General features: G+C 52.5%; 1 protein-coding gene across 2 annotated transcripts in view; it reads left to right on the forward strand.

Annotated features, from left to right (window-relative positions):
- The window catches only part of CLCN6 (chloride voltage-gated channel 6), a 32,808-nt gene extending 7,742 nt beyond the window's left edge, over nucleotides 1-25,066 (forward strand). The window contains exons 5-23 of one of the 2 annotated variants that reach the window (XM_043573757.1): nucleotides 2,181-2,247; nucleotides 5,064-5,170; nucleotides 5,749-5,875; nucleotides 6,641-6,708; nucleotides 8,099-8,157; nucleotides 8,975-9,107; nucleotides 9,693-9,806; nucleotides 10,114-10,280; nucleotides 10,808-10,934; nucleotides 13,594-13,720; nucleotides 14,008-14,161; nucleotides 14,259-14,418; nucleotides 14,529-14,635; nucleotides 15,787-15,973; nucleotides 16,847-17,001; nucleotides 17,151-17,307; nucleotides 18,924-19,031; nucleotides 19,174-19,299; nucleotides 22,103-25,066. In XM_043573757.1, coding sequence (XP_043429692.1) covers nucleotides 2,181-2,247; nucleotides 5,064-5,170; nucleotides 5,749-5,875; nucleotides 6,641-6,708; nucleotides 8,099-8,157; nucleotides 8,975-9,107; nucleotides 9,693-9,806; nucleotides 10,114-10,280; nucleotides 10,808-10,934; nucleotides 13,594-13,720; nucleotides 14,008-14,161; nucleotides 14,259-14,418; nucleotides 14,529-14,635; nucleotides 15,787-15,973; nucleotides 16,847-17,001; nucleotides 17,151-17,307; nucleotides 18,924-19,031; nucleotides 19,174-19,299; nucleotides 22,103-22,183 — 2,331 coding nt within the window. In that variant the 3' untranslated portion in view covers nucleotides 22,184-25,066. Of the gene's footprint in view, nucleotides 1-2,180; nucleotides 2,248-5,063; nucleotides 5,171-5,748; nucleotides 5,876-6,640; nucleotides 6,709-8,098; nucleotides 8,158-8,974; nucleotides 9,108-9,692; nucleotides 9,807-10,113; nucleotides 10,281-10,807; nucleotides 10,935-13,593; nucleotides 13,721-14,007; nucleotides 14,162-14,258; nucleotides 14,419-14,528; nucleotides 14,636-15,786; nucleotides 15,974-16,846; nucleotides 17,002-17,150; nucleotides 17,308-18,923; nucleotides 19,032-19,173; nucleotides 19,300-22,102 lie in introns of those variants that run through there. The other variant, XR_006296484.1, reaches the window with a different exon arrangement.
- Nucleotides 25,067-26,771: the final 1,705 nt, after the last annotated feature.

Here is a 26,771-nt window from a genome sequence, read left to right on the forward strand (position 1 = left end):
GGCATGGGGACGTGGCGGGCCAGAGGGGTGGCAGAGGTCAGGGGGCAAGTCATTTGTCATGATAACAGAGACCACCTTTTCTGTTTTTCTCCCCCGCCCCCAAATAATGATCCTGACACCGTTTTCATGTCTTGTTTTTCTCTTTATGAAAGTGAACCAGACATCACTGGTACTCTTTAAAGCACTCAAAGGCTTGGTTAGGACCAAGCTGTCGTAACATGGCATTGTCCCGTCAGGTAGACATAGTGGGGAGAGTACTGAGTGGAATCTGAGGTCACTCTGTAGGGAAAAAGCAAAGTAGTGGAACAAAACCGACCGTCATACCCTTTCCTTTAGTATGGCGTGCCCATAAGCAGGACACCGTAGACCTCAGTGAATTTATTGTCCTGGGCTGCTTCCCTGCACGTGGCTTGTTTTATCTAGAAGGTAGAGCTGGTGGCTGTGGGTGGAGGAACACGCCTGAATGCACAGGGGCCTGGGGTCGGCTTGCTCGTACGTGAATCACAGACCAGAAAAGATTATGAAACACTGCCAAACTTGAGTAGTAGCACAAGGCCTGGAATCCTAACTGCTGACCTAACCACACTTAAAGCTGGGGAAGAGAAACTGGAAAAGTCAGCAGACAGTCAAAATGAGATGTCAGATATGATTTGCCATCAGTACAGTGTTAGAATAGGCAGTCTTCCTCCATCAGGGCTGCTATAATAAAAACACCGACTTGCAGGGACTTAAACGACAGGTGTTTATATCTCACGGTCCTGGAAGCCAGGAAGTTCAAGATCAGTGGTACCAACAGATCTGTGTCCTGGGCTTCCTGGCTCCTGGCTGTGTCCTCACAGAGCAGAAGGGGGCAAGAGCTCTGTGGGGTCTTTTATAAGGCTACTAACCTTATTCACGAGGGCTCCATGCTCAGGACTTACTTAAACCACCCAAAAGGCCCCATCTCCTAAGGTCGTCACAATGGGGGTTAGAATTTCACCAGATGAATTTGGGGGGGGAGGGGGGATGCAAACGTTCAGTCCAGGACTGGGGTTATAAGTATTCCTAAGCAGCAGCCTGTTTATGTCTCTGGAATGACTACAAGTCTCACCTTGACTCTGTACGATATACCCATAAAATGCAAACGTGTGTTTAATGTAACGTAGCCACAAAGGCTATGACCAATTTTTATTTTTCTGGCGCTTGTCAAATTTATACTGTAGTAGATTCAGAGGCCAAGGACCATCTTACTAGTTAAGACAGACGGCACTCAGAAGGCCTCTTTAGTGATGGATGCCGATGTGGGGGGATCTTGGGTTGACCAAATTGTTTTACTGAAATTTTAGAGTGTCTACTTTGTTGTGTATGTTTCTGGTTGCAAATTTCCCGGCAATAAGCATCTACGTGTTTAGTCTTTCTGCTACTTTCATATCAAACTCCTTTGAGCTGCCATTTATCGGTACCAGCAACCATACCGCGTACCTTCGTGTTATTGGAAGGCAGACTTGCCTGTATAGCCTAGCAACCAGCTCTTGTTACTGCTTGGCTCTCTTATCCTTAGATCTGTCACGGTATCTGCTGCAGTACTTGAAAGCCTCCAGGCATTGGCTTGAGGGAAGGCCAGAGTCAAAGGCATGAAGCCTTTGATCCTGAATCCACCAAATCATAAACCTTTCCTGAAGTTCTCCTTTAAGCCCCGAGCCGAGCCGAGACTTGGGGCTTAACATGGACTGGTTGGTGGAGCTTTTCCATATACACCTGAGTAAATGTTGTTTTTCAAAGTTACATCCTAAGCTATATACTTAGCTAAGCATCACTGAAGATATTATTGGAATTCTTCATCTGAGACTGCCTTTGGAACATGCTGAGCAGTCCACGATTCTGGATATTACTGTAGTCACAGGATGGCCTTCCTCGGTTTCACGTCTTTTCCGGCATTCTTTTCCCTCTTTGTTTTACTCTCCTTCTCTCGGCAGAGCTATGCCCCCATCCTTTGTTCTTTGGAGAGGCGGTGGGGCCAGGCTGGCAGGGAATCTCCTGGAGAGTCAGAGTCCCTAACAGGAAACTGTTTCCGCATTGCCTGTTGGTAACGCGGGTGCAAGCGCCAACCAGGAAAGGCCAGGGGGTCATCCCAGCATTTGAGCAAAGTACCTGCGCCCCGGTGGGGAAAAGCTGTGTGACGGTTTGCTTGCTCTTCACAGGTGGGTCTCTTTGTGGACTTTTTCGTGCGCCTCTTCAGCCAGCTCAAGTTCGGAGTGGTTCAGACCTGTATCCTTTTCCCGGTTCTTGGCATTCCCAGATGTCAGCAGTCTCTGACTTTGCTCTCTTACCTAAGAACAGTAGACAGGGTCTGTTGAAGAGTTTTTATTAGCCATTCAGCTTAAGTTTTTTAATGATCATTGAAGGACACAGGAGGAAGAATTTGATAGAGACTCGTGTTCAGGTTGGTAAGACACAGATCCCACAAAGATGCCTGCTCTTCCCAATCATCTATAAATTCGGTGTGTTCCAGTCACAATTCCAGTGGAGTTTTCAAGGAACTGGAAAATTCTCTTCCTAAATTTGTTGGAAAGAGTAAAGGGCCAAAGGTGGTCGAGACAGTTTTGAACAAGCAGGGGGAACTTGACCTACTCAACGTGAAGGCTTGCATAATTTAAGATATAGTAACTGAAACCATGTCATATTGGTGCAGGAATTCCCAGTTAGGCCAACGGAAGGTAACAGAAGCAGAAATTAGCTTGCACATGTAGAGAAGTGTGGCGAATGACAGAGTTAATGTTGTAAGTCTGTGAGGAAGAGGTAGATAATTTAACAAAAGATGCTGGGACACTGGTTATCCATCTGGAAAAATATAGATTCCTACTTTGCCCTGTAAATTAATTCCAGATGGATTGAAGATGTAAATAAGCAAAACAAAACTTGAAGAGGCCACGTGATGTCAAGAGTAGGGAATAATTTCTTAAAACTCCAGGAGGCGCAGAGTGAAAGGGAAAAAGATCAATAAACTTGACCACAGCAAAGTAAGTTTGTTTTTCTTTCTTTTTTTAAAAAAATCTTTTAACGTTTATTTCGTTTGGAGAGACAGAGCGCAAGCAGGGGAGGGGCAGAGGGAGAGGGAGACACAGAATCCGAAGCAGGCTCCGGGCTCTGAGCTGTCAGCACAGAGCCCGCCACAGGGCTCAAACACGCAAACCGTGAGATCATGACCTGAGCCGAAGTCAGATGCTTAACCGACTGAGCCACCCAAGCACCCAAGTTTGTTTTTCATGCAAACAAAAAACCTCAAACCACAACAATAAAACACCATAAACAAAATGGAAAACGAGTCCACAGCCTAGGAGAGGTGGTTCACCATACATTTAAGAGGCAAGTAATTCGTATCTGGAACACAGGAAGAGCTGCAACTCGGTAAGGAAAAAGCCTAATAGAAAAATGAGCAAAGGAGCAAACAGGCAATTCTCAGAAGAGGAAAATTGAATGGTCAGTAAATAAACCTGGGGAAAGGGTTCCCCTCACCACTAACCAGGGAAATGCCAGCCAAATAGACAGCAACTCCTGAATCCCTCTTTTTCCTGCGGACCTTGGACCTGGGACACGTACATACCCGTTCATTACAGCTTTGTGATTGCAGAAAGGTGAAACCACACCAGGTGGGAGAATGGAAACATTGTACCACTACAATGGTACCATGGTACAATGGTTCGTATGGTGTGATTTTACGCAGAATTTACGATGAATGGACCAGCGCTGTATATATCAACATGACTAATTCTCAAAAACTTGATGTTGAAGAAGAGGAAATTGTAGAATGTGTATGAAGTGCAATCCCATTATTTTAGTTTTAGAAACATACACTACGATACGGCTACGTATAAAAACACAGAAAGACACACAATAATTTCAGGTTAGTGGTTTCTCTGAGGGGAGAGAGGGAGGGAAACAAAGGATTTTTTTTTTTTTTTAATTTTTTTCAACGTTTATTTATTTTTGGGACAGAGAGAGACAGAGCATGAACGGGGGAGAGGCAGAGAGAGAGGGAGACACAGAATCGGAAACAGGCTCCAGGCTCCGAGCCATCAGCCCAGAGCCCGATGCGGGGCTCGAACTCCCGGACCGCGAGATCGTGACCTGGCTGAAGTCGGACGCTTAACCGACTGCGCCACCCAGGCGCCCCAGGATTTTTTTTTTTTTTTTAATGGTATCTAATATTTTAATTAAAAAAATAACCTGGAGCAAATTCAGGATTTGTTAAAGTAAGGATGGGGGTGGGGGGTGGGGGGTGTTTGTTACTTTTTATAAAGTGAAGTATTGATGTGAAATGTTGGGGTCCGGGAGTGAATGGTCAAGAAAGATTCCTGCGACGTTTTCGGTGCCAAAAAAGGTGGTCTTATGAAAGCACAGGGACAGGAGCCATGGGCAGAAAGAGCTGCCCCAGGATTGTGAGGAGTGAGTGATTATATACTTTTAAGTTGGGAGGGGGTCAAGGATAGCGCTAAGTCTTTAAGGAATTTGGAAGCAAGGTTTCCAGGGCCTTGAGAGGCTAGCTGCTGTTAAGATAAGGTTATTTACCATTGTCTAGTAAAATCTTTGTCGTGGAACCCTTCAGATGTGTTATCAGTGGGCCGTGTGTTTGAAGGATGATTGTTAACATAAACCTTGGGTAGCGAGTTGAGATAAAAGAAGTTTCCAAAGGGATTTTCGTTTGTTAAAGAAGACTGACGATCCCGGAGGTCGAGCAAATGTCAAACTGAAGTTGCCCTTTGCCAGGAGCATTAAGGGTCAGACATTTGAGCTCCTGGAGGGCAATCACTGTACCACCTCAAGTATTTGTCGATGGGCTGCAAATTGTAAGGTTATTTGAGTTTTTTCTACATTCCTTTTGCCTTTGTTCTCCCCATCACTGTTTCATAATTTAAAAATGGCCCCTAATGTAGAAGACATCTCAGGCAGTTTCCTTTTTTTTTTAAGTTTACGTATGGAGAACAGGAAGATGCACAGGAAACAGCCACTATGTCTTAGAGGAAGGTGATGGTGGGAACACCCTTGACTGGCGGAGCATGTTTTCCTTAACCCTGGTTCTGTAGCGGTGGAGGAATGCAGCCAGAAAGGGTGCCTTGCCCTGTCCCTCCTCGAGCTCTTGGGTTTCAACTTGACCTTTGTCTTCCTAGCAAGCCTTCTCGTCCTGATTGAGGTGAGGTGGTGTGGGTGTTGCCTTTTTGCTAATGAAGTTTTGGATTCTTTCGTGTCCACTGCTGGAAATGCCAGGAAGCTGAATCAGACTTAGAAATGTAAGTTCTGGCAGAAAGTGGCCCCTCCTACACTTAAGAGTTGTTTCTGAAAGTAAAGGTTTCAGCCTCTGGTGAGATTACAGAGGAAAAGTCCAGATTAGGAGGGTGGTTCTCAACCGTGGCAGCACATTAGAGTCACCTGGGGGGACTTTAAAAAATGACTTTAAACTAACTTTAAAAATGGCAGATACCCGGCTCGAATGAATGAGATCGGAGTCTCTGGAAGGGGAATGTCTGCATTGGCAGGTGCAAGTTTCCCAGGTGATGCTGACTCACCGGAACCTGTTAGGAATGCAGCTGTTTCGGTTTCCCCTCAGACCTGCTGAGTCAGAAACTCAGGGTGGGGCCCACCGGGGTGATGCTGATGTGAATGAAGGGCAGCCCCCCCCCACACACACACACCTTGGTAGTGAGGCTGTTGCCGGTAAGCCATAGGACCAATGGATTTTGAGTTTACGGGTGTCCTACTCTCCCCCATCAGCCAGTGGCAGCAGGTTCTGGAATACCCGAAATCAAATGCTACCTGAACGGGGTGAAGGTGCCCGGAATTGTCCGTCTCCGAACCCTGCTCTGCAAAGTCTTTGGAGTGCTGTTCAGTGTGGCTGGAGGTAAGGAAGCTCTTTCTGACTTTTATCCTTCCAAGTATTCAGGGGGTGAAGATAACAAGAAGCATCATGTACGTAAATTAAGTCGATCTGGATTTGAAGGGCCTGCCCTCAGACCCCTGCACTGTCTCTTGGTAAGTCATTGTTTTAAATACAGACACGTTAGGAAGTTACCAGAGATATGTGACAAACACATTTAGTTTTGGAGTAGTGTGACCATTTAGTTGGTCCACGGAGTTGGCTTTTAGCAAAGTCAGCAAGCTTTTTGTGTAAACAACCAGACAGTAAATATTTTAGGCTTTATGGGCCAAGAGGCAAAAGGGGAGATGTTATGTAGGTACTTAAACCTCTATAACCATTTGAATTAGATCCATGTAAGGATGTAAAGACCAGGGGCACCTGGCTGGCTCAGTCGGTGGAGTGCATAACTCTTGACCTCGGGGTTGTGAGTTCGAGCCCCACGTTGGGTGTAGAGATTGCTTAAAAATAAAATCTTTAAGGAAAAAAAAAAAGAAGGTAAAAACCATTTTTAGCTCCCAGGCTGTAGAAACAGACATTGAATCTATCTTGGCCCACAGACTATAGTTTTCTGACACCTCCATTTAAAGAGTATTTTCTCTTATTTGATGGGAATTTGACTCTCTTACAAAGTCATATAATCATCTCTGTTGTACGGCTGTCGAGAGAAAAGTCTACATAGCAGAGGTCTCCTAACCAAGTGGGGTGTCTGTGCTGACTGATGGTCTCCCCTTTTCCACCTGTTCCCAGGGCTCTTTGTGGGGAAGGAAGGCCCCATGATCCACAGTGGAGCAGTGGTGGGAGCTGGCCTGCCTCAGGTAAGAGTTGATGGGCTGGGACGATACATCCCTCACAGCGGGCCCCTGGGCAGGGGCACGTCTATGGTTGAGTTGATAACCAATGCGTCGGGAGCACCTAACGTGGCTTTGGAACCAGATGTCAGTTTGGGTTGAGGTGGAAACTGTCCTGTCATCCAGGAGAGTGGGTAACTGGTACCTCGAGGTTTTAACAAGGCCCTGCTGAGTGCCCGGGGCAGCCATGGGACATTCTGTTCGAATGAGAGTCACCTGGTGCGCGCACAGCCATTGCCAAGCACCTGCACGTCCAGGGGCTTGATGGGTCATCTACATGCTGCCAAACCCGAAGAGGCTGGAGGTATTGACCGAGGCGGTCTCAGGCCCAGGTCTGTGCCGACCCCCTTTGGGGTAGCACAGGAAAGGTAGCAGCCGCTGTCTGCTGAGTGCCCTCTGGGCCAGACTCTCCATATACCGACTTCTTTCTTCTTTCAAGCCGCCTCAAGGGTTTGGTTGGCCTCAGTCACCCCCATTCGCATTTGAGGAAACTGAGTGGCCGGCTCGGGACGCCAGAGCTCCCGCTTCTCACGGTTTTTCTGGATTCCCCAGCTGCCAGTTGGAGAAGTCTGTGTTTCCTTGTAGACAGCCCTCGTGCTCTGAGGGAAGAGTCGCTGTGGCTGTGGGTTGTCCAAGCCCATCTTCTGGTCTCTGTCTTGCTACTGCGTCGTCTCCTTCACATCAAGTGCTCATCCTGGCCTGCCAGGAGTGAGCGGAGATGGGGGGGGGGGGGGGGAGGCCAGGCGAGGGCTGGGCGGCAGCAGCCTGAGAATTTGCTGGACGCATTGGAGGATGGCTCTCCCGGCCCCTTTCTTACTGACCTCCCCTGAGCAGAGCCTACTTCGTCTTCTGCTGCAGCTTTCAGATCCTCCTTTTGCTCAGCAGTTTCCCCTTTTGCTTTGCTTTGTTTCTTTTTCTTTTAAGATTTATTTATCTTGAGAGAACACGAGAACACGTGCACGCATATGTGTGTGCGCACGTGAGTGGGAGAGGGGCAGAGAGAGAATCCCGTGCTGTCAGCGCGGAGCACATCGTAGAGCTCAATCCCATAACCCTGAGCCGAAATTGAAATCAATAGTCGGACGCTTAACTGAGCCACCCAGGCACCCCTCCTCTTCTCTTCCTTCCTGACTTGTTGACTGTGCACTAAATGCGATTTCCAAAGATCCTAGAATTATGGGGGCAGGAAAAGAAGTTCTTTCCAAAAATGATGCCTTCCCCCCCCCTCCCCCCCACCCATGTTCTTCTGGACTTCTCCTTCTTGTCACACATCTGGCTGGGTGTGCTCAAGCAAAGGGACTTTCCAGGGCCTCGGTCCCTGTGGGCCCCCCTCTGACTTTGTTTTCCCTTCCTCTAGTTTCAGAGCATCTCCTTACGGAAGATCCAGTTTAACTTTCCCTATTTCCGAAGTGACAGGTATGAAAACCCAACCCACTTCATTTCCTGCTGCTCAGACCCCTACAGTCACTGAAGCTGGCTTGTGGTCTGCCTGGCCAGGCAGGCTGCGTTCGGAACCCAACCATCAGAGAAGGGGGGGCTTTGAATGTTTCTGAGAATGTGCACTAGGGCCATGGTGGCATCATGGCTTCTATTTTATCATGACCTAAGGCCTAGAACCATCTCAGGCAATGAAGAAGACAGCCCAGTATCGAATACATGACCAAGAAGGTCCATAGGCATATTGTCGAGAACATGTTTTATGTTCCAAAATGTCATACTTGGTCAGCTGCCTCTGTGGGTTGCAAGGTGCTCTTCCTGGTACTTTTTCGCCCCATGGGATTTGTGTGTGTTACCAACCTGCACGCCTTGCTGGGCCCTTGCAATCAGGGGCCCAGGTTCAGAGCTGTCCATCTTCTCGTATCAGGAGTCCCGCCGGTCACTGTTACCGCTCCTCTGCATGTAAACAGCGCTTTGACATTGTTCACTGATGCTGAGGCTTGCTAGAAGAAAGATCTGGTGAGAATGTGGCTCAGCAGTGACCGACAAAAGTCTGCACTCAGTCCATGTTCAGAGCAGACTGACGTCACGGAGCCCCTCCGACTCAGGAGTGTGTTTGGCTCTTAGGTAAACCATATTTGCTGCTCAGTCGGCCTCACCAGACACCTGCCCGTCATGAGCCCTGACTGTTTGCGCGTCACAAGACATTGGTGGACCAGGAAGTAAAAACTGCCTTCTGCGGCCTGAGGACTCTTTTTTGGGGGGGTAAGCCACCTGTCTGTCTTCTCTCCCCCAGAGACAAGCGGGACTTTGTATCAGCGGGGGCAGCTGCTGGAGTTGCTGCAGCTTTCGGGGCTCCCATTGGGGGGACCCTGTTCAGTCTGGAGGAGGGCTCATCCTTCTGGAACCAGGGGCTCACGTGGAAAGTGGTAAGGAGGACTTTGAGTGAAAACCTTTTCCTAAACCTAAAACCACTCCCGCCCCCGAATTAAACTAGACCATCTCTTACTTGGTGTGTTTACCTGTCATTTGGTTGAGACCAGGACGGGTGACTATATCAGAAAGTCCTTTGCTCTAGCCCCGTAACCCCCAAACTTTGGACTTTACTGTACTTTTCCTGTTAATGCCCCCATCCTCAAATCAAACTGCCCTTGTCCTCTGTTGATGAGCCGTCTGGCGTGACAATGGGAGACGGGCTGAGGTCAGAGGCAGGCAGTGGCAGAGCTTGGACTTGAACCCTACTGGCGTCCTACCTCAGACTACTGTGTTCCTCCTCTCGTATTTGCTGTTCCTTTTAGGGCACAATATCCAGTCCATAATAGGCGCTAAATAAACGGACTCTCCCAATAGGCTGTTGAACGCATACTTCTTACGGCCTGATTTCACACTTTCTCATGCTTGAGGTGTGCCCACGGTGGGTTTCTATGCAGGGCAGTAGGTGTCCTGAGGCCGCGTCCAGCAGAAAGTAGGACTTGTCACTACTGAATGTTCTCGTGTGTCCCCTTTTCTCCTAGCTCTTTTGTTCCATGTCCGCCACCTTCACCCTCAACTTCTTTCGTTCTGGGATTCAGTTTGGGAGTTGGGGTTCCTTCCAGCTCCCTGGATTGCTGAACTTTGGCGAGTTTAAGGTAGGTTTTATCCTTTCTTCCATAGTTGTTGGTTTTTGTTTTTGTTTTTACTTGACCTATGAAAATCGCTCTTAAGTACCAGAGAGAAGTCGTCAGAAGGGCAGGTATGGCTTCCGGTGGGGCATCTCTGCCCCGTTATTCTCGTGTGTGTGCTCAGTGCTTGGCGTGGGTGGGCTTCCAGCACCGCATTGGCTCTTGTAGAAAGAAAGCAGCCTCGCCTCTTACTTCTTTCTTCTCTGCTTCTATCCCTCCCTGTTCTCACGGGCACTATGGTTTTTCTCTCTCCCTCCCTTGCCCCTTCTCTCAGTGCTCTGACTCTGATAAAAAATGTCATCTCTGGACAGCTATGGATTTGGGTTTCTTCGTCGTGATGGGGGTCATTGGGGGCCTCCTGGGAGCCACATTCAACTGTCTGAACAAGAGGCTTGCAAAGTACCGTATGCGAAACGTGCACCCGAAACCTAAGCTCGTCAGGTACCTGTGCAGTCGCCTCCCCAGCCTGCCGTGGCTCCCTGAGCTTCCTGTGGACCGGGCCACCTCTCCCTAGGAGGGCGAGCGTGTGAACTGACCCTCCTTCCCGTGCCAGCTTTGATTTCGTGTCTCAGACGGGGTCGTAGATCTCCTCTATTTGTCAGACAGGCCAAAAGGCTGAGTCTGAGCTTAACTTACATCAGAGTTGCTGGTTGAGTCCCAGCCGTTAGGACATGTGACAGAGTCAGAAGGCTCTCACCCCGGGACCTAAAATGGAGGGCCATTTTGTTCCTCTGAGAGAGATGATGTGGATGTAGCAGCCCGTGTTACTGGCTACCCACTGTTTACATACGCCTTGCTGGGATGCAGTGAGCCGCTGACAAATTCTGCACAGATGCTGACTGACTAGAGGCTGCCGGGCGTGCTCTTTGGGGAAGTGATGGTTGGGGGTAGACAGGGTTGTGGCTTTTTAGTTCCCAGGACTGGGGTGTCTTTTTATCTTGTAATAACAGCTGTGCTTTGCTTCCTAGAGTCTTAGAGAGCCTCTTGGTGTCCTTGGTAACCACTGTGGTGGTGTTCATGGCCTCGATGGTGTTAGGAGAATGCCGACAGATGTCTTCTTCGAGTCAAATCGGTAATGACTCATTCCAGCTCCAGGTAACCCGTGTGCACCTGCTACCTTTGTCCTCTACCCACAAAAAAAAAAAAAAAAAAAAAAGAAGAATCCAGAAATGTATGACCTACCTGCCTCTGCTTAGGGCTAGTAGATACGTTGGGTTCATTGCTCTGCGCCTGTGTCAGATTGCTAAGAGAGGAATCTGTAGTGGCCTTTCTACTGAAGCAAGAATGTCCACGCTCTGTCCTTTTCACTTTGGTGAAGAGTCATGGACATCCTAGAGGGGAAGTCTTCTCTCTCTCCAGTCCCCCGGCCCCCCTTTCTGTTGATCCATATTAACTGGATACCAGCTCAGGAAGCTGATCATCCCTTCTTCATCAAGCCCCAGTTTCCTCTTCTAACTCTTCACCCCTGAAAGGTGCCCACCAGCCTCACCGTGATTGTGAGAATCACCCCTAAGAGGGGGAGAAAGGAATGTCTGTTTTGGGGTGATCAGTGATCTGGCTCTCCTGGCATCTTCTGGTTCTTACTGGGTTTAGGTCATTTACTGGCATATGTTCTTTTTCCGTCTCTCTTTCTCTCTCTTTTTAGGAGTATTTAGTATTTTCTAGAACCTTTCCCTGAAAGAGCAGGGTCATTGAGGGAAGCATTAGAGCTTTGTCCCGCAAGTTTTTGGTCCAACCTGTTGGGTTTAGAGAGCCGAATCTAGTCAGCCAGATGCAAGGTTCTGGCCTCTAGGTTAGGGGCTCAGGAGTGTTCACTAAGTCCCCTGTCCTCTTGTTGTCCCTGAGTAGCCGCTAAGCTCCCTCAAGGCCTCGGTAGGGACGTTTTCTTGGATGACTGTCCTTTTGGTGTCCCCAGGAGCATCCATGAATAGCACGTGTTAGATCAGGTGTCAGCAAACTATGGCCCATGGGCCAGAGCTGGCCTTTGGCAACTGCTTGTTTTTGTGTAGCCCCCGAGCCAAGAACAGGGTTTGCATTTTTAAAGGCCGTTAAGGAAAAGAAGAATGTGCAACAGAGGCTGTCTATGGCCCGCAAAGCCTAAAAGATTTATTATGTGGCTCATTATAGAAAAAGTTTGCCAGCCACTATCGCTAGTCAGTCCTGAGGCGATCTCATCACCAGCCCAGCATTTTCCAAATTTGTTTTGTGGAATGTTGACATATGTGATTCGGGAACAAACAGAAAAGAATTCTGCAGTCTGACAGGGTAACCAGAATTAAACAGGTTGCTCTAATACGGGACTTCCTAGGGCCTTTAAGATTCCAGGAAGTGTGACAGACGTTTGGAACGTTTATTGGGTGCCAGGGATTCCACTAAGCACTTCACGTGCAGGACTCCATCGAATCCTTACCACTGCCGTGTTGGCACCCCATTTTACAGGTGGGAAGACAGACAAAGTGAGGTCTTGACCGTGATCTCTCAGTAGCATATAACATGAGGTCGGCATTACTCCCATTGCATAGGTGAGGCAGCTGAAGCTCTCACAGAATGAAATGCCTCTCCCACCGGGCTGGCGAGGGGCTGGGTTAGAGGCCAGTCCTTCTGCATGTGGAGCCTGTGCTCTGCCTTCAGCAGGTTCCCTGATCTCCAACAAGTGCTGTGCTGCATCTCGATGCACTCGACCACAGGACTCTTTCCTGGGAGCCCTCGGGACTGGGGTTCCTCTAGACATAGTCTGGGAAACACTACACCCGTTGGTCATTCCGCGGTCACACACACATTTCTCCCTTGGCAGCTCCTCCCTGCCAGGTTCCTCCAGTAAGGGGCACCGACCTGCTTCCTGCGGCAGCCCTCATCCAGCTGTATCGCCCAGGCAGGCTCACCTGGCAGGACTTTGCAAACCCATCACCTCACAGGACGGCATCTGTAGAATGTCCTCAATAGAACTGAATCCAGGCAAGATCCATTACTCGTGATGAACTTTGTAGTAACAGTGTATCCATACACACAGTGTTAAGTACCCGACCTGTACCGTTGTGCACCAGAAGCTAAAACACAGGGACTGTCCTACCCCAAATGCCCTTATCCTCCGATGAGTCAGGCCGCTACCAGGATGTCCTCTTCCCACACAAAATGGCAGAGAGAACGAGAGGTCTGAATCGTGGAGAAATCACCTCTTTTTCCTGTTGGGGTTTTTGTTCAGCCAGACGGGCCTGGGAGGGAGAGACAGCCAGGAGCAGAGCATCTCCTCCAGGCCTCGCGTGGAACTGGCTTTTCTCCTGCAGAAAATGCAGGGGGGAGGCTTTTTCCATTTGGACCCAAAGTCGGGGCATTGGGTCAGGCAGGAACCTGGCCTGTCCTCCACCATCACCTGTCACCTCCCAGCAACTCATCTGTCACCCACCTCCTCTTCCCACAGCCCACGGGGCTCTGGGGTCAGGCTTCTGGCAGTGTCACCTACTAAATTAGCACCAGGAGAGGAAGCAGAGGCAGATCCATGGCGAATTTCATTGTAGTAACTCAGGAGCCCTCCTCCCGATTCTTGCGTCCTCAAAACATAAGGAATACAGTATTATGGTTGGCTGCTCGTGGCTAGAGATCTGTTTTTGCCACAGGTTTAATTTCTGGGTAAAACTTGCGAGCCAGACTTTCTCAACCTGAGCAGAGACATCCCGCTTGAAGACTCTGAGCGCCCTGGTCCGGTGTATTGACCCTTTAGTGACCTTGTGCCTACTTTTTGATTCCTGTGTCTCAGGTCACATCAGAAGATGTCAATTCAAGTATCAAGACCTTTTTTTGTCCCAACGAGACCTACAATGACATGGCCACACTCTTCTTCAATCCCCAGGAGTCTGCCATCCTTCAGCTTTTCCACCAGGACGGTGAGAATCCGTGAGCCTGCCGTCCTCGGGCGATCGGTCTTTTCTGCAGGGAACAAATTACCATTTCTCTGCCCCTTCTGTCGGCCCACGGACACAGCCACGCTCGCCCTCAGATCTGAGCAATGGGACTTTTCTTTTGTAATACCACCCCAGACCAGGCCAGAGTTTCTGCCTCCAGTGTCGGAGGCGGACCAGTGGGGTACGGAAGGATCTGGAAGGAGCCAGGGCAGCCCGGTGGGCCTTGGTGGCATCCGGTGGTGGGACTCAGGGTGGCCCTTGCCTTGCAGGCACTTTCAGCCCTGTCACCCTGGCCTTGTTCTTCGCCCTCTATTTCCTGCTCGCGTGTTGGACCTATGGCACTTCTGTTCCTAGTGGCCTGTTTGTGCCTTCCCTGCTGTGTGGAGCCGCTTTTGGGCGTTTAGTTGCCAATGTCCTCAAAAGGTACCGTGTGTGCGCGTGAGCACGCCCGTGTGTACATGCTCGCGGGTGTGGAAACCTTGGGATCCTCAGCCAGGGTCTCGGTTTCCTTCGTCCCCAGCTACATCGGCTTGGGCCATATCTATTCGGGGACCTTCGCCCTGATTGGTGCCGCAGCCTTCCTGGGTGGGGTCGTGCGCATGACCATCAGTCTGACGGTCATCCTGATTGAGTCTACCAACGAGATCACTTATGGGCTCCCCATTATGATCACTCTGATGGTGAGTGCTCCCCTTCCCGGCCTCTCTCAGGTGCGCGGCCAAGATTCCCCACGCACCCCCCCCCCACCCCCCACAGCAGCTTCTTTTCAAGTCTTTGTTTCCTGTTTCAGGTGGCCAAATGGACGGGAGACTTTTTCAACAAGGGCATTTATGACATCCACGTGGGCTTGCGAGGCGTACCACTTTTGGAGTGGGAGACAGAGGTGGAAATGGACAAGTGAGGCCACGCCTTGTCTTCGTGTGCTTGTTTCAGAATTTATAAACCCTGGGGCCCAAGGGATATTTGTATCAGGGTGGGAGGTGGTAATTAAGGTTCTGCGGTTGGGCTGCAGGAAGCATGTAGGTGTGGCGGGGACCCGGGGGTGGAGGACAGAGGGGCCTGGTGGGGGCAGAGGTGGGCAGGCTGCTTCCTGGTGGTCTTTGGCTCCTGTGGCATTCCGGCTAAACGCGAAGGGGGGTCTCTCGATGAGGCCTGTGTCATGACGACGTTTAAGGGTCTGCCGAGCCCTGTTGAGTGCAAACCAGCCCGCTTCCCGCCTAACGAGTGTCATGCTATCAGCTGTGCTTTTTCTGGGCATCATCACCAAATTCTCCACCAGCCCACAGATGGTTTGGGCCGCCTGTGTCTGGGTATCCCACCCGGCCCTGAGAGTCCCACAGAGGGATCAGCAGACTTTCTGCAAAGGGGCAGATAGCGTCTTCAGCCTTGCGGGCCACGTGGTCTCTGTTAACGTATTCAGCTCGGCCACTGCAGTGCAGACGCAGGCACAGATGACACGCAAGTGAGCGGGAGAGGCCAGATTTGATCTGTAACCTGCAGTTGCCACCCCGGTGGAAAAGGACACCCCGCGCTTTTTTTTCTTTTAATTCCAATAGTACGATTAGCAGTTCAGTGGTAACACAAGCAGCGTGCCATAGAGGGCTGAGGAGGGAATGGCCGATCACCCAGACAAGTGGATGGGGTCTGTGGGGAGGGGACATTTTGTGTGGAGCTGAGGGGTGAGGAAAGGCCCACCGGTTTGGCAGAGCAGGGAGGGGCTTTCCAGGCACGGGGAAGGGCATTTGCAAGGATAGAAATCCAGAGGAGCTGCCAGAGAGAGAGGGAGACACAGAATCTGAAACACGCTCCAGGCTCTGAGCTGTCAGCACAGAGCCCGACGCGGGGCTCGAGCTCACGGCCCGTGAGATCATGACCTGAGCCGAAGTCGGACGCTTAACCGACCGAGCCACCCAGGCGCCCCAAGAGGAGCTGCCAGAGATGGTTCGGAAGAGGGACCCCCACGGTCCAGGAGTGCAGGAGCGCCGGGACTCGCTCCCGAGTGCTGTGGGCTCTCTGCTGAGGCTCGACGGCTTTCCTCCCTCCTCTAGACTGAGAGCCAGTGACATCATGGAGCCCAACCTGACCTACGTCTACCCGCACACCCGCATCCAGTCTCTGGTTAGCATCCTGCGCACCACGGTCCACCACGCCTTCCCGGTGGTCACGGAGAACCGGGGCAACGAGAAGGAGTTCATGAAGGGCAACCAGCTCATCAGTAACAACATCAAATTCAAGGTACAGCAGCCCGAGGGGAGCGGTGGGCGACAGCCAGGCAGTTTCTTGACACACACCCTCATCTCGTGCCTGCCAGCCCGTAGGTGGGGTGCCCCGGTTGGCTCTTGGCGGGGAGAATCAGCCAATCAGCCTCTTCATTGCGTGCAGCGAGAGAGTGAGTGTAGACACGATAGCAAGTGTGGACTTCGTTAGGCCATCGGGACATGTGTCCGTTCTCATTCCAGCAATCCGTGTAGGCGGATCTTTTGTTTTAATTGACGTGATTTATGGCGTATAAGTGGTAGCAGGGGGCTCTCTAGAGTTGTCAATGACAGAGGTGGACTTGGGCCTACTTACAGACAGAAAAAGAAACAAGCCGGAGGCTGCAAGACTGACAGGAGAGCTGGGGAGTGGGGAGCAGCACGCCGGGTGTGCGGGCGGCTGGCAGACGCCCTGGAGGGGACGCCAGCCGCTGCTCCTGATTTGAAATCCAGGCAGTGGGAGAGTCCCGCTGCCTCACGGAGGCCTTGTGCCCACCCCTTGGCTCTGGGGGCCAGGCCCACATACATCGACGGTCCCCCCACGACGTGATGTAGGAGAGGGGCTCTCCCTTGGAGAGTTGAGGAGGGGCTGCTCCCAAACCCAAGGGGTGGGGAAGTTGGGCCGGCAGAAAACCGCAAGATCCCAACCCCGAGGCTCAGAGAGGTTCCTTTCAATCCCAAGCCCCCTGAGCCACCGTGAAGATTTCTTGCAGGTCCTCTGTCGGCTTATGCTTTTGACCCCACCGTCCCCCAAATCCCCAAGCTACGAAGATGCCACGTTTGTGTGCCCGTGCCCAGCAGTCGCTGGCCGCCCCGCTAGAAACCTGTCCCCTCCCCTCCTGCCCACGCACAGAAGTCCAGCATCGTCACCCGGGCCGGCGAACAGCGCAGGCGGAGCCAGTCCATGAAGTCGTACCCGTCGAGCGAGCTGCGGAACGTGTGTGACGAGCACGTCCCCGAGGAGCCGGCCGAGAAGGAGGACCTTTTGCAGCAGATGCTGGAGCGGAGGTGAGCGCGCGGGCTCCGGAAGAGCCGGCGCTCTGCTGTTAGCTCCCCAGCTTCCTGGGGATTTGGGGAGCTGGTTGGGGACGTGGGGGAGAAGCAAGAAGCAGTCCTGCTGAGGGTGTGCTAGGCAGCGTCTGGTTTTTATGTAACAGATACACTCCCTACCCCAACCTATACCCTGACCAGTCCCCGAGCGAAGACTGGACCATGGAGGAGCGCTTCCGCCCTCTGACCTTCCACGGCCTGATCCTGCGGTCACAACTGGTCACCCTGCTCGTCCGAGGAGTTTGTTACTCTGAAAGTCAATCAGTGAGTGTCTCTGGTCTGCACTGGGATTCTCGAAGGCACGGGGTGGCGGGAGGACAGTCTCTGTGCCTCCGCTGGGGAGGCCAGGTGCCAGCGGGCTGCTGTGAAGGGTGCGTGCGGCCCCGCGGCTCCCTCTGCCGCGGTCCGTGCCTCTCAGGTGACCCTGAGCCGCAGGGGACTCTCCCAGTCACCTTCCCCTTAGTCTGTGCGCTGGCTGTCAAGTGTCCTTCTAGCCTGCAGACTTCTAACATAGTTTCTACGCTTTGATTTCTGATTCGGGCGAACTTTTGTACGTACGTTACCAAAAAATACTGTTTTTCCCATTAATTTCCTTTTTTCCTTTCCTTTGGTGTTTACGGAGAAAAGCAGGGGTAGGAGGGGGTGTCTTGTTCAAAGTGGTCCCTGTGGCGACCTGAAGACCCTGAAGGTTGCCCAGAGGCCCGGTTTCCAAACTGACACTCCCGGTTCGGCTCTTGCCCACAGAGGCCAGCCTGAGGTCACTCGTGGTCCTGGTGGCCTGTGGAAGAGAGCCAGCGTGGGGCAGGACAAAAGGGGCCACGGGGAGAGCGGTCTGTGGTGAGGACAGCCTGGCTGGATGAGGGTGGAGGTGGCGTGTGGGGCACAGGAGGGGTGAGGTGGGCTGGGTGACTGAGCAGAAACCAGCCGGAGCAGGTGCCGCCCAGCAGGCGGCGGGTGGAGGACGCTGTGTGCAGAGACAGCGGGGTCCCGGGGAGAGAGATCAGGACAGAGCAGTGACTGGTGCTTGCAGCCACTGTGCCCAGCCTGAGTGCCAGTGGTGGTGGCCCAGGAGCCCAGGGAGGGTGGAGGGAAAATCTAAAATGCTCAGGATACAGGGATGGTAACAGAGCTGCTGTGTCCGTTCTCCGTGGCTGCCGTGTCCATTCCCCGTGGCTGCCGTATCCAGTTGCCACAAACTGGGTGGCTGCAAACCACAGAAATCTATTCTTTTCATGATTCTCAAGGCCGGAGTACCAAGTCCACACGCCAGCGGGCCTTGCTCTCTGGAGAGGCTCCGGGGGAGGGGCGTTCCTTGCCTTCCAGTCCGTGCTGGCTGCCGGCCATCCTTGGCACGGCGTGGCTGTGGATGTGTCACTCGAGTCTCTGCCTCCGTTGTCACGTGGGCTTTTCCCTCCGCATCCTCTCCTCTGTTTCGAGGGACAGCCGTCATTGGATCTAGGGCCCACCCTAATCCAGTGTGACCTCACCTTAACTTGCTCACATCCGCCAAGACCCTGTTTCCGATACGGCCTCGTTCCCAGGCAGCAGGAGTTAGGACTCAGATCTTTTGAAGGATACAGGTCAACCCACGACAGCTGTTGGCTAGCTGTTCTCTCATTTAGACTCCAGAATAAGCCACATCCATCTTACAGATGAAGAGAAGCAGGTTCCGAGAGATCAGGAGACTCCGCGAGGGTGGCAGGCTGGCGGGGAGCCGGCTGGAGATGGCGGCGGCTCTGTGCCGAGCGCTCTGTTCTGCACTCCTTGCGCCGGGTGGGGCCGTGGCTGGGGGGACATGGACTTAAAGGGGGAGGGGCCCTAGACGTGACCCTGACGGTCGCTGTGCCCGAGCAAGGACAGTGTCTTGGTCGGGATTGCAGAGCGCCAGCCAGCCTCGCCTTTCGTACGCCGAGATGGCTGAGGATTACCCGCGCTACCCGGACATCCACGACCTGGACCTGACGCTGCTGAACCCACGCATGATTGTGGTGAGCGGGGCTGTCCCTTGGGGCGGGGACCCCAGAGAGGAGGCCAGCAGTCCGTCCCACGCGGAGCTGGTCGGCGCCGTGCGCGCCTCATCCTGGTTAGGGCGGCGGTGGCCGCCGGTGACTTGTGTTGTCCCCTCTGCAGGACGTCACCCCGTACATGAACCCTTCGCCCTTCACCGTTTCACCTAACACCCACGTCTCTCAAGTTTTCAACCTGTTCAGAACGATGGGCCTGCGGCACTTGCCCGTGGTGAATGCCGTGGGGGAGGTGAGTCTGACTTCCGGTCTGCCCACAGCCGTGCCTCTTCTGGAGAGGACCCCCCCCCGCCCCGTGAGGGCCTCCCAACCAGCAGGGTTCCTGGGGCCAGAACCTCCTCCGCAGCCCTCGGAGGACCTTTGCCTCCTGCGTGTTGCTGACGCGCACACTCCGCTCGGCCAGCAGGTGTCGCCAGTGTCACGGCAGCCTTAGCACAGTCCAGTTTCGGGTTTCCAGGTTTTCGTCACCCTCCGTGGGGGCCTGTACTTCCTGGAGGAGGGGCTCTGCTCTCCACCTAGGATGAGCATTTATAACATTAAATGAGAGAATGTCAAGCAAAACACTTGAACGGTTTTACAAGATACAGCCAGGTACAACTAGTAACCATTGCTGCAGACTTTTCCTTTTTTTCTTTTTAGAACTCCATGTTTTTTCTCTCATTACGCAGGTGTTGTTTGGTTGCTAAAAAGACGTATGTAAGAAAATGTAGAGAAGCAGAATATAAACAAAAAGAAATACCAAAGCGTTATTTCTAAGAGGTAGCCACGCTGTCTAGCCAAGGTAGAACTTTTGTCGTTCTTCTCAGCATCTAGGAGTAGCGATTTCATGTATCAAGTTTTAATGAGAATGTTATCACTGTTTATACTGTTTAATACCCTAATGCTTTGTTTAATCTAGAGGAAATGACTTTCGGTGGCAGAAAACTTCGTTGGCCTACAGTATAGATATATTTTTAAGTTTATGTTTATTTTGAGAGAGAGAGAGGGAGGAAACACGTGGGGGAGGGGCGGAGGGGGACTCCTAAGCAGGCCCCCAGCTGTCAGCACAGAGCCCGATGCAGGTCTCAAACACACGAACCACGAGATCATGACTTGAGCAGAAATTAGGAGTCAGGTGCTAAATCGACTGAGCCACCCAGGCGCCCCGCCCCCCCCCCCCCCCCCCCCCCCCCCCCCCGGCTTATGGTATTTTAGTTGGCTGGATAACATTCCACTGGCTGGCTGTCGGCCACTTACCCAGCGGTCCTCTGTTGGGGGATATTTTATTAAATGTCACTCTAGTGTTCACCCTCCTGAGACTTTGGATCTGTGCTGCCAAGTGGCCCCCCACCCCCGGGGAATGAAACCTCTCTAAATAGAAGCATCCTATGGCAGACACTGGCACCCCACAGCCTGCTCTTCGTGGGTGTAGTTGTGGGGGATCAGATCGTGTTCCTTGAAACACAAGTCCAGTGAGGGTTCTGACACGTTTCGCAGTGCAGAGTACCCACGTGAGTGACAGATGTGTGTTGCCGCCTCGGTCACAAAAACCTGTTTCTCTGGATGCATCCTCTGCTGTACTTCTGTCCCTGTTCCGCACACGGGCAGTTCCGAGTCTCTGAACACCGGCTCGGCGTCCCACGGCGTAGCTTGTTTCTGACACCATGTACCTGGAGGTAGCTAGCATGTGACCGCACATGTTAAGGGCTCAGCCCTACCAACCCCTCCCCCCACTTCGGATGTCAGTCAAAAGTCCAGTTGTCATCTGTGTTTCTGGCTAGGTGGCTATAGATCGGAGGTTCCCGTGATCCTCTGCTCCTAGAACTCGAGAAAGCAGTTTACTTACCAGATTACTAGTTTACTATAGAAGACTGTGATTCGGGAACAGCCAGATGGGAAGAGATGACGCACAGGACAGGTATGTGGCGAGGGGCGCCACGCGTCCACGCTCTGCAGCACGCTGCCCTCCCAGCACAGAAGCTCTCCACACGCTGTAGTTCAGGAATCTTCTTGGAGGCTCTATTACGTAGGCATGATTGATCACATCATGGGTCACTGGTGATTGATTCAACCTCCAGCCCCCACCCCCCGAGATAGGGGGTGGGGCTAGAAGATCCAATCCTGTAGGCACATGGTTGGCCCCCCTGGCAACTAGCCTGTGTCCTCAGGAGCTTCCTAAAAGTCTTGTTATTCACGTAAACTCAGGTATGGTTGAAAGGAGCCTGCTATGAATGATAAAAGACACCTTCTCACTCTCATCACTTCATTCCACGAATTTCAAGAGCTTGTGGCAGGGACTAGGACGAAGACCTGTTATAAATTGCCTATTATAAGTCCCGTTATAAATCACAGGATCATAATGACTCAGGTGATGCTGAGAGACCATATTTATGAGCTGTAGCGGGGTCTGGGCCTGTCGGAAGCCTGCTTTGAGCTATGCCTTTTGGACATGTGTGTGAGGCAGGCTCTAGGGGTGGTGGGAACTGAGAAGGTTAGGGAGCATGTGCCTTGCTCCAAAAGACATTCAAATTCAGGGGCGCCTGGGTGGCTCAGTCAGTTAAGTGTTTGACTCTTGATTTCAGCTCAGGTCATGATCTCAGAGATCTTGAGTTCGAGCCCCACATCGGGCTCTGTGCTAACAGCTCGGAGCCTGCTTGGGATTCTCTCCCTTTTTCTCCCTCTGGCCCTCTCCTGCTCGTGCGCATGCTCACTCTTGTGCTCGCTTGCTCTCTCTCTCTCAATCTCTCTCTGTCTCAAATAAACATTTTTTTTAAGACATTCAAATTCAGATTTTAGCTGGCCCGACTAAAACTCCTCTTGGGGGTGAATTTGTCCCATTGGCCTCCAGTTTACAAGCCCTGGTTACATTGATCTCCTTCTCATCTGGAAACTGGGTAACCTTGAAGTGCACAGCGTGACCGGGTTGTCCCCGCGCTCTACAGGCCCGGACTCTGTCTCCTCCGCCTACTGCGAAGGATCGGGCAGGCTCCCTTTGCTCCTGTTCTTGCCCCAGTGAATTTATCCTGCAGGTGACGTGGGTCTTCTCTTGGTTCTAGATCGTTGGGATCATCACTCGACACAACCTGACGTTCGAGTTTCTGCACGCCCGACTACGGCAGCACTACCAGACCATCTGATGGGCCAGGGTGGCCAGCCCACCCTCTCCCAGAGCTGCCTGAGGGCGCGGCTCACTCATGCTCCGCCGCCACGGCTGGCCGGGGCCGTGCCAGGGCACGGAAGATTCCCACACACCCACTCGCTCGGAAAGCCTACAATCATCGAACACTTTGCTGGTCAGAGATCCCGGGGGTGGTATTGCACCAGGAGAGCGTGAACTTGCCTGATTCTCTCAGCAAGTATCTTCCTGTCTCCTGCTCACTGCTTTCCTGCCGTCCAGCATCGGCTCAGGCCCCAGGCCCCTCCACCCCACTAGTGCCAGGACCAGAGGGGACGTCAGGCCTCACCCCCCGGAGAGTGACCCCCAGAGCAGTTTTCCCGCCCCTCCCTGCTGCTTTCCTAGGGAGCCCAGCTGTTGCCTTAAATTGTAACAGGAGGGACTTTGACCAAGGCAGACACTGGGGCAAGCGCCAGTCGCAAAATTCAGTGAATTCCCAAATTTAGGGATTGGGCAGTGAGAAAATGACCCCTTTCGGGGAGGTCTTCCTTCGTTGGGACCCTTAACTCGATGTGCTCAGCAGTTCGTTTGGAGGAAGCACCTGTTTTCTGGAGGCGGCTGCTCTGGGCGCACCCCTGGGGCCGCGGTCTCCGTGGGGGCGGCGCCTTCCAGAAGCACAAAGCATTAAGGTCCCACTGATCATCCCTGAGATAAGTCTGACCATACGCCCCGATTTACAACCCCCCCCTAGTTTTTAACATTTCAGCTTCTCTCTCCTCCGGTCCGTCCCTCGTCCTTTGATCTGCATTGACTAACTTTCCTTCAGTTCTTACGTGCGTCTTCCTGGTGAAGCAGCCTGGTGAAGCAGGAGGATCTTGGCGTTCCCCCCGCCACCCCAAGTTAGCTAAAAGGGCGCCCCATGATCAAACTGCTCTACCTAACTCCGGGGGGGTGGTACAGTTGTGTCTCAGACAGAAAGAAGCGAGCCCTGAGCCAGTGACCTCGGCAGTAACGTGATGTGGCTGGAGAAGCCAGTGTCAGGATGAAGCTTCTTCCCGGAGGAGGGTGTGTGCCCCTCACAAACCTCTCTCAGCCCCCTGCTGCCAACCGGTCCCCAGGGTGGGCAGGACCAGGCCCTGAGGCTATAGCGTTAACCTTAGGAAGGAGGCCTCTGGCTGTCAGTGACCTGCCTCCCTCCGGGCCGGGTGGTCCTCTGACTGGGCACCCAAAGTGAACACTTGCCTTCAGGTATTTGCCCTTCTCCCCTGTCGACCCCCCCCCCCCACCCCGCTCTCCCCTTATTGTGTCCCCATCCGAGGCCCATCCTGCAGCCCTGGGGCAGACGCGCTTTGGGACTCAAGACGGCCATTCCTTCGCATTTAAGTTATTTTTGTAAATTGTGGAAGATGCCTGAGGGCGTGGATGCCAGGACCTCGGCAACACCTCTTGCCCTCTGCCTGGGGGCGTCCGTCCGTCTGTCCTTCCGTCCTTCTGTCCATCCGTCCATCCGTCGGGGCCAGGCCGGCCCAGGCCTTGTGCTCAGCACACTCCACAGTGAGGAGGCTGCTTTCAGGCTCTTTCCCACCTGACTGCGGCCCCCTCCGTTCTTCCCGTTTTCTTGCCTCTTTGACCAAAAGTACGTTAACGTGTACATTTTTCAGTTTCCTTGGATGCACTTGACTTGTGAGATGTGGATGGGACCCCCCCCCCCCCAATAACTAGTTGGGGGAATCACAAGGACCAAAAAAGGCAAGCCCTTCTGACTGTGACTGTGTTTAACCGGCTGCCAGTGTGTTTTAAGGCAGCGTTCAGAGCTTGGCCAACATTAGTCTTTCCCTTTATTAAGAAAGAAAGCAGTTCCCCGAGTCAGGCAAACATGAGGACCACCCATCACAGGAACAACCCCCTCTTCCCATGCCTCCCTGAAATCGGCAGAACTAAAGTGCTGCGGAGGGACCTCTGGCCTCCGGGGGTCTGGGACGCCAGCTGCCTGCCTCAAGGCCGCCCTGGGTGAATGCTGTTGGAATGTACCCCCCCAGTGCACACTGCCTGGCATTTAAGTCACCAGATACTTTGGCCCCACTGGTGTAGCCCAGAGGCAGATGGCACCGTGCAAATGCCTCCCTCCATCCGCTGGCCGCCACCGACCCAGACTCCCTCTGGAAAGGCACGTTGCTTCCTGTCCTTTGTGGGCGTCTGCCCCTCCCAGATAAGCCCAAAGACAGCGACTGCCCCACTTGTAACAAAGTAACTGGAAGCCTCACCCCTTTGATAGCGAGAAGCCCACGTTGTCACCATCTCCCCCATCACCAGCCCCGTCGCCTCCGGGTAGGATGGCATGTCCATAAACAGAACCCACAGGGGGACCACGGGGGTGGCCGGAGATGGTTTTCTGTGTTTCATCTCGTGCTTGGTGTTTCCGGTTCCCCAGCTGAGGTGATCGGGAGCTAGGGAGCGAGAGTCCCTCCCGACCGTGGGACCTTTGCGCTCTGGGGGGTGATTTGCTCATGACCTTGATTAACTAGCGGTTCCTGGCTGGGATGGACGCTTGCTTGCTTGACCCAACCAACTCTATGACATTTCTGATGCAAAATCGCGTACTGATGCGGCCCTCGGAGACCAGGAAGCCTCTGGAAAGGCCAGAAGCGCCCTCCGGGCCCTGCAGTGTCAATGTACAGTGTTGCCCCCCAGCTCCGTGGACCTTGGTCACCTCGACAGTAGCAGCTTCCTTTTCTCTGTTTGCACTGTTGGTTTGTATAGTAATACTAGCTAATCCTATTGTGTACATAAATTGTATTTTTTTTTAATTTGTAAAATTCTATTTTTGTTTGGACTTTTGGAACTTGGAAGTTCTCACTGTAACCGTAACACATCAGAATAAAATGTCTTCATCTGTCTCCTTCGAGCTTTTGTCCCCACTGTGCTCTTTCTTTGGAGTTGCACTTGGCTTTTACTTTACTCTCTCTTCTAATATGGAAAAATCACAGAGTAGATGTAGCGTCTCAGCTGTCTCCTGCTAGAGCTCTGCCAGCAAGAAGGCTTCGTCCCCAGGGGTCCATCTACTCCCACCTTAGTCCTGTGGATCTTAGCAAAAATCAACCCAGTTCCCAGTCTTCCGTTTCTCCCCTCCAATGAACACTGTGCGATCTCGTTTGCTGATGCTTTGCACCCGCTCCCTCAGCTACCGCTGTCCCCTGTCCGCTGTCGCTGTCGCTGTCCGTAGCAGGAGGCAGAGGATCCATTTGTATGCCTGAAGGGCTGCGTTTAGGACTTCGCCCCACCGACAGGTTCCCCGACACCCAGCAGAAGTGAAATCCATACTGAGTCTGTAGATGTTTAGACCTTGGGGCCGGCTTCCCTGATGCCATCTGTCATTCTCTTTGCCAGAAACAGGATTCTCTTTGTCTCTGGTTGATCTGCTCTAAGTTACCCTTCGAGCAGCAGTAGAAATGGTCTCCGTTCAACCCTGTCCCCTGGTTTCCTGAGCGCCAGGGGCACTTTCTGTGTATCCGGCACTGTCCGTTCCGTTCCGCGAGAGCCCGCCGTGTCCCAGTGACCCCTCAGGAGCGTGCGCGCGGTTCACCACGCTCCACTCCTAGCAGCCCCTCCTCCCCAGACCTCGGCAGCCACGTTTGGACAGACGCTTCTCCCTGTGGCTGCTCTTGTCCTTGCTAGGCCTTCCCTGCTTCTTGGTTTCCCATCCTGTGCTCAAAGTCCACGTGAAGAATATTTTTATCAGAGGTGGTTAGATTAAAGGTCTTTCCCCACCTCTACTCCTGAACTGTCAATTCACTTCTGGCCTCCCCTCTTCTCTACGAAGAGCGAATTACTACTTTATTTCCCTCTTTTCCTAATTTCTGTACGCGACCAAGACAATTTGACTTTTTTTTTTTAAGTTTATATATTTTGGGAGAGAGAGTACATGGGCAGAGACAGAAGGAGAGAAAATGAATCCCAAGCAGGCTCCACACCATCCGTGCAGAGCCCAACACGGGGCTCCTGCTTAAGAACTACAAGATCATGACCTGAGCTGAAACCAAGAGTCTGGTGCTTAAGCGACTGAGCCACCCAGGCGCCCCGACAATTTGACGTTTATAGGGCACCAAGAATGCCATGTGCTGCAGCGGTGCTGACCAGGCCTCCACCTTCAAGGAGTTTCCAGTCCAGGGACACAGACACAATCGCATACCAAGGCAAATTGTCTTGTGTTGTAATAGTCCTATACAAAATGCTGCTGGTGCAGAGCTTAATTAGTACCGGGCATGTGATCTCAGGGTTGAAGTGGCATTTTCGATGAGCCTTGAATGTGTAGAATGTTCCCAGGAGCACTAGCTAAATCGCATTACAGGAGGGCATGAAGTGAACGTTTTGGCGGGGGAGGTGGGGGGCGCTGGTCGGAGGAATGTTGTAGAATCTGACATGGAGAATGAGGCCTGTAGGGCGGGAAAACAGGTTCGAGCACAGTTCCCTGTTGTGGGTGAACCTAGTGCCTGGGACTCTCTGCTTTTCAGAAACGGACACAAGGAAACGGCATCCTCTCCAGTGCAGCCCTGCTCCGTCACCTTGGGCCTGAATTAGAGAAAGCTGGCGGCTACTTTTTATGTGTTAGT

This window comes from Prionailurus bengalensis, chromosome C1, assembly GCF_016509475.1.
Source record: "Prionailurus bengalensis isolate Pbe53 chromosome C1, Fcat_Pben_1.1_paternal_pri, whole genome shotgun sequence".
NCBI lineage: Eukaryota > Metazoa > Chordata > Mammalia > Carnivora > Felidae > Prionailurus > Prionailurus bengalensis.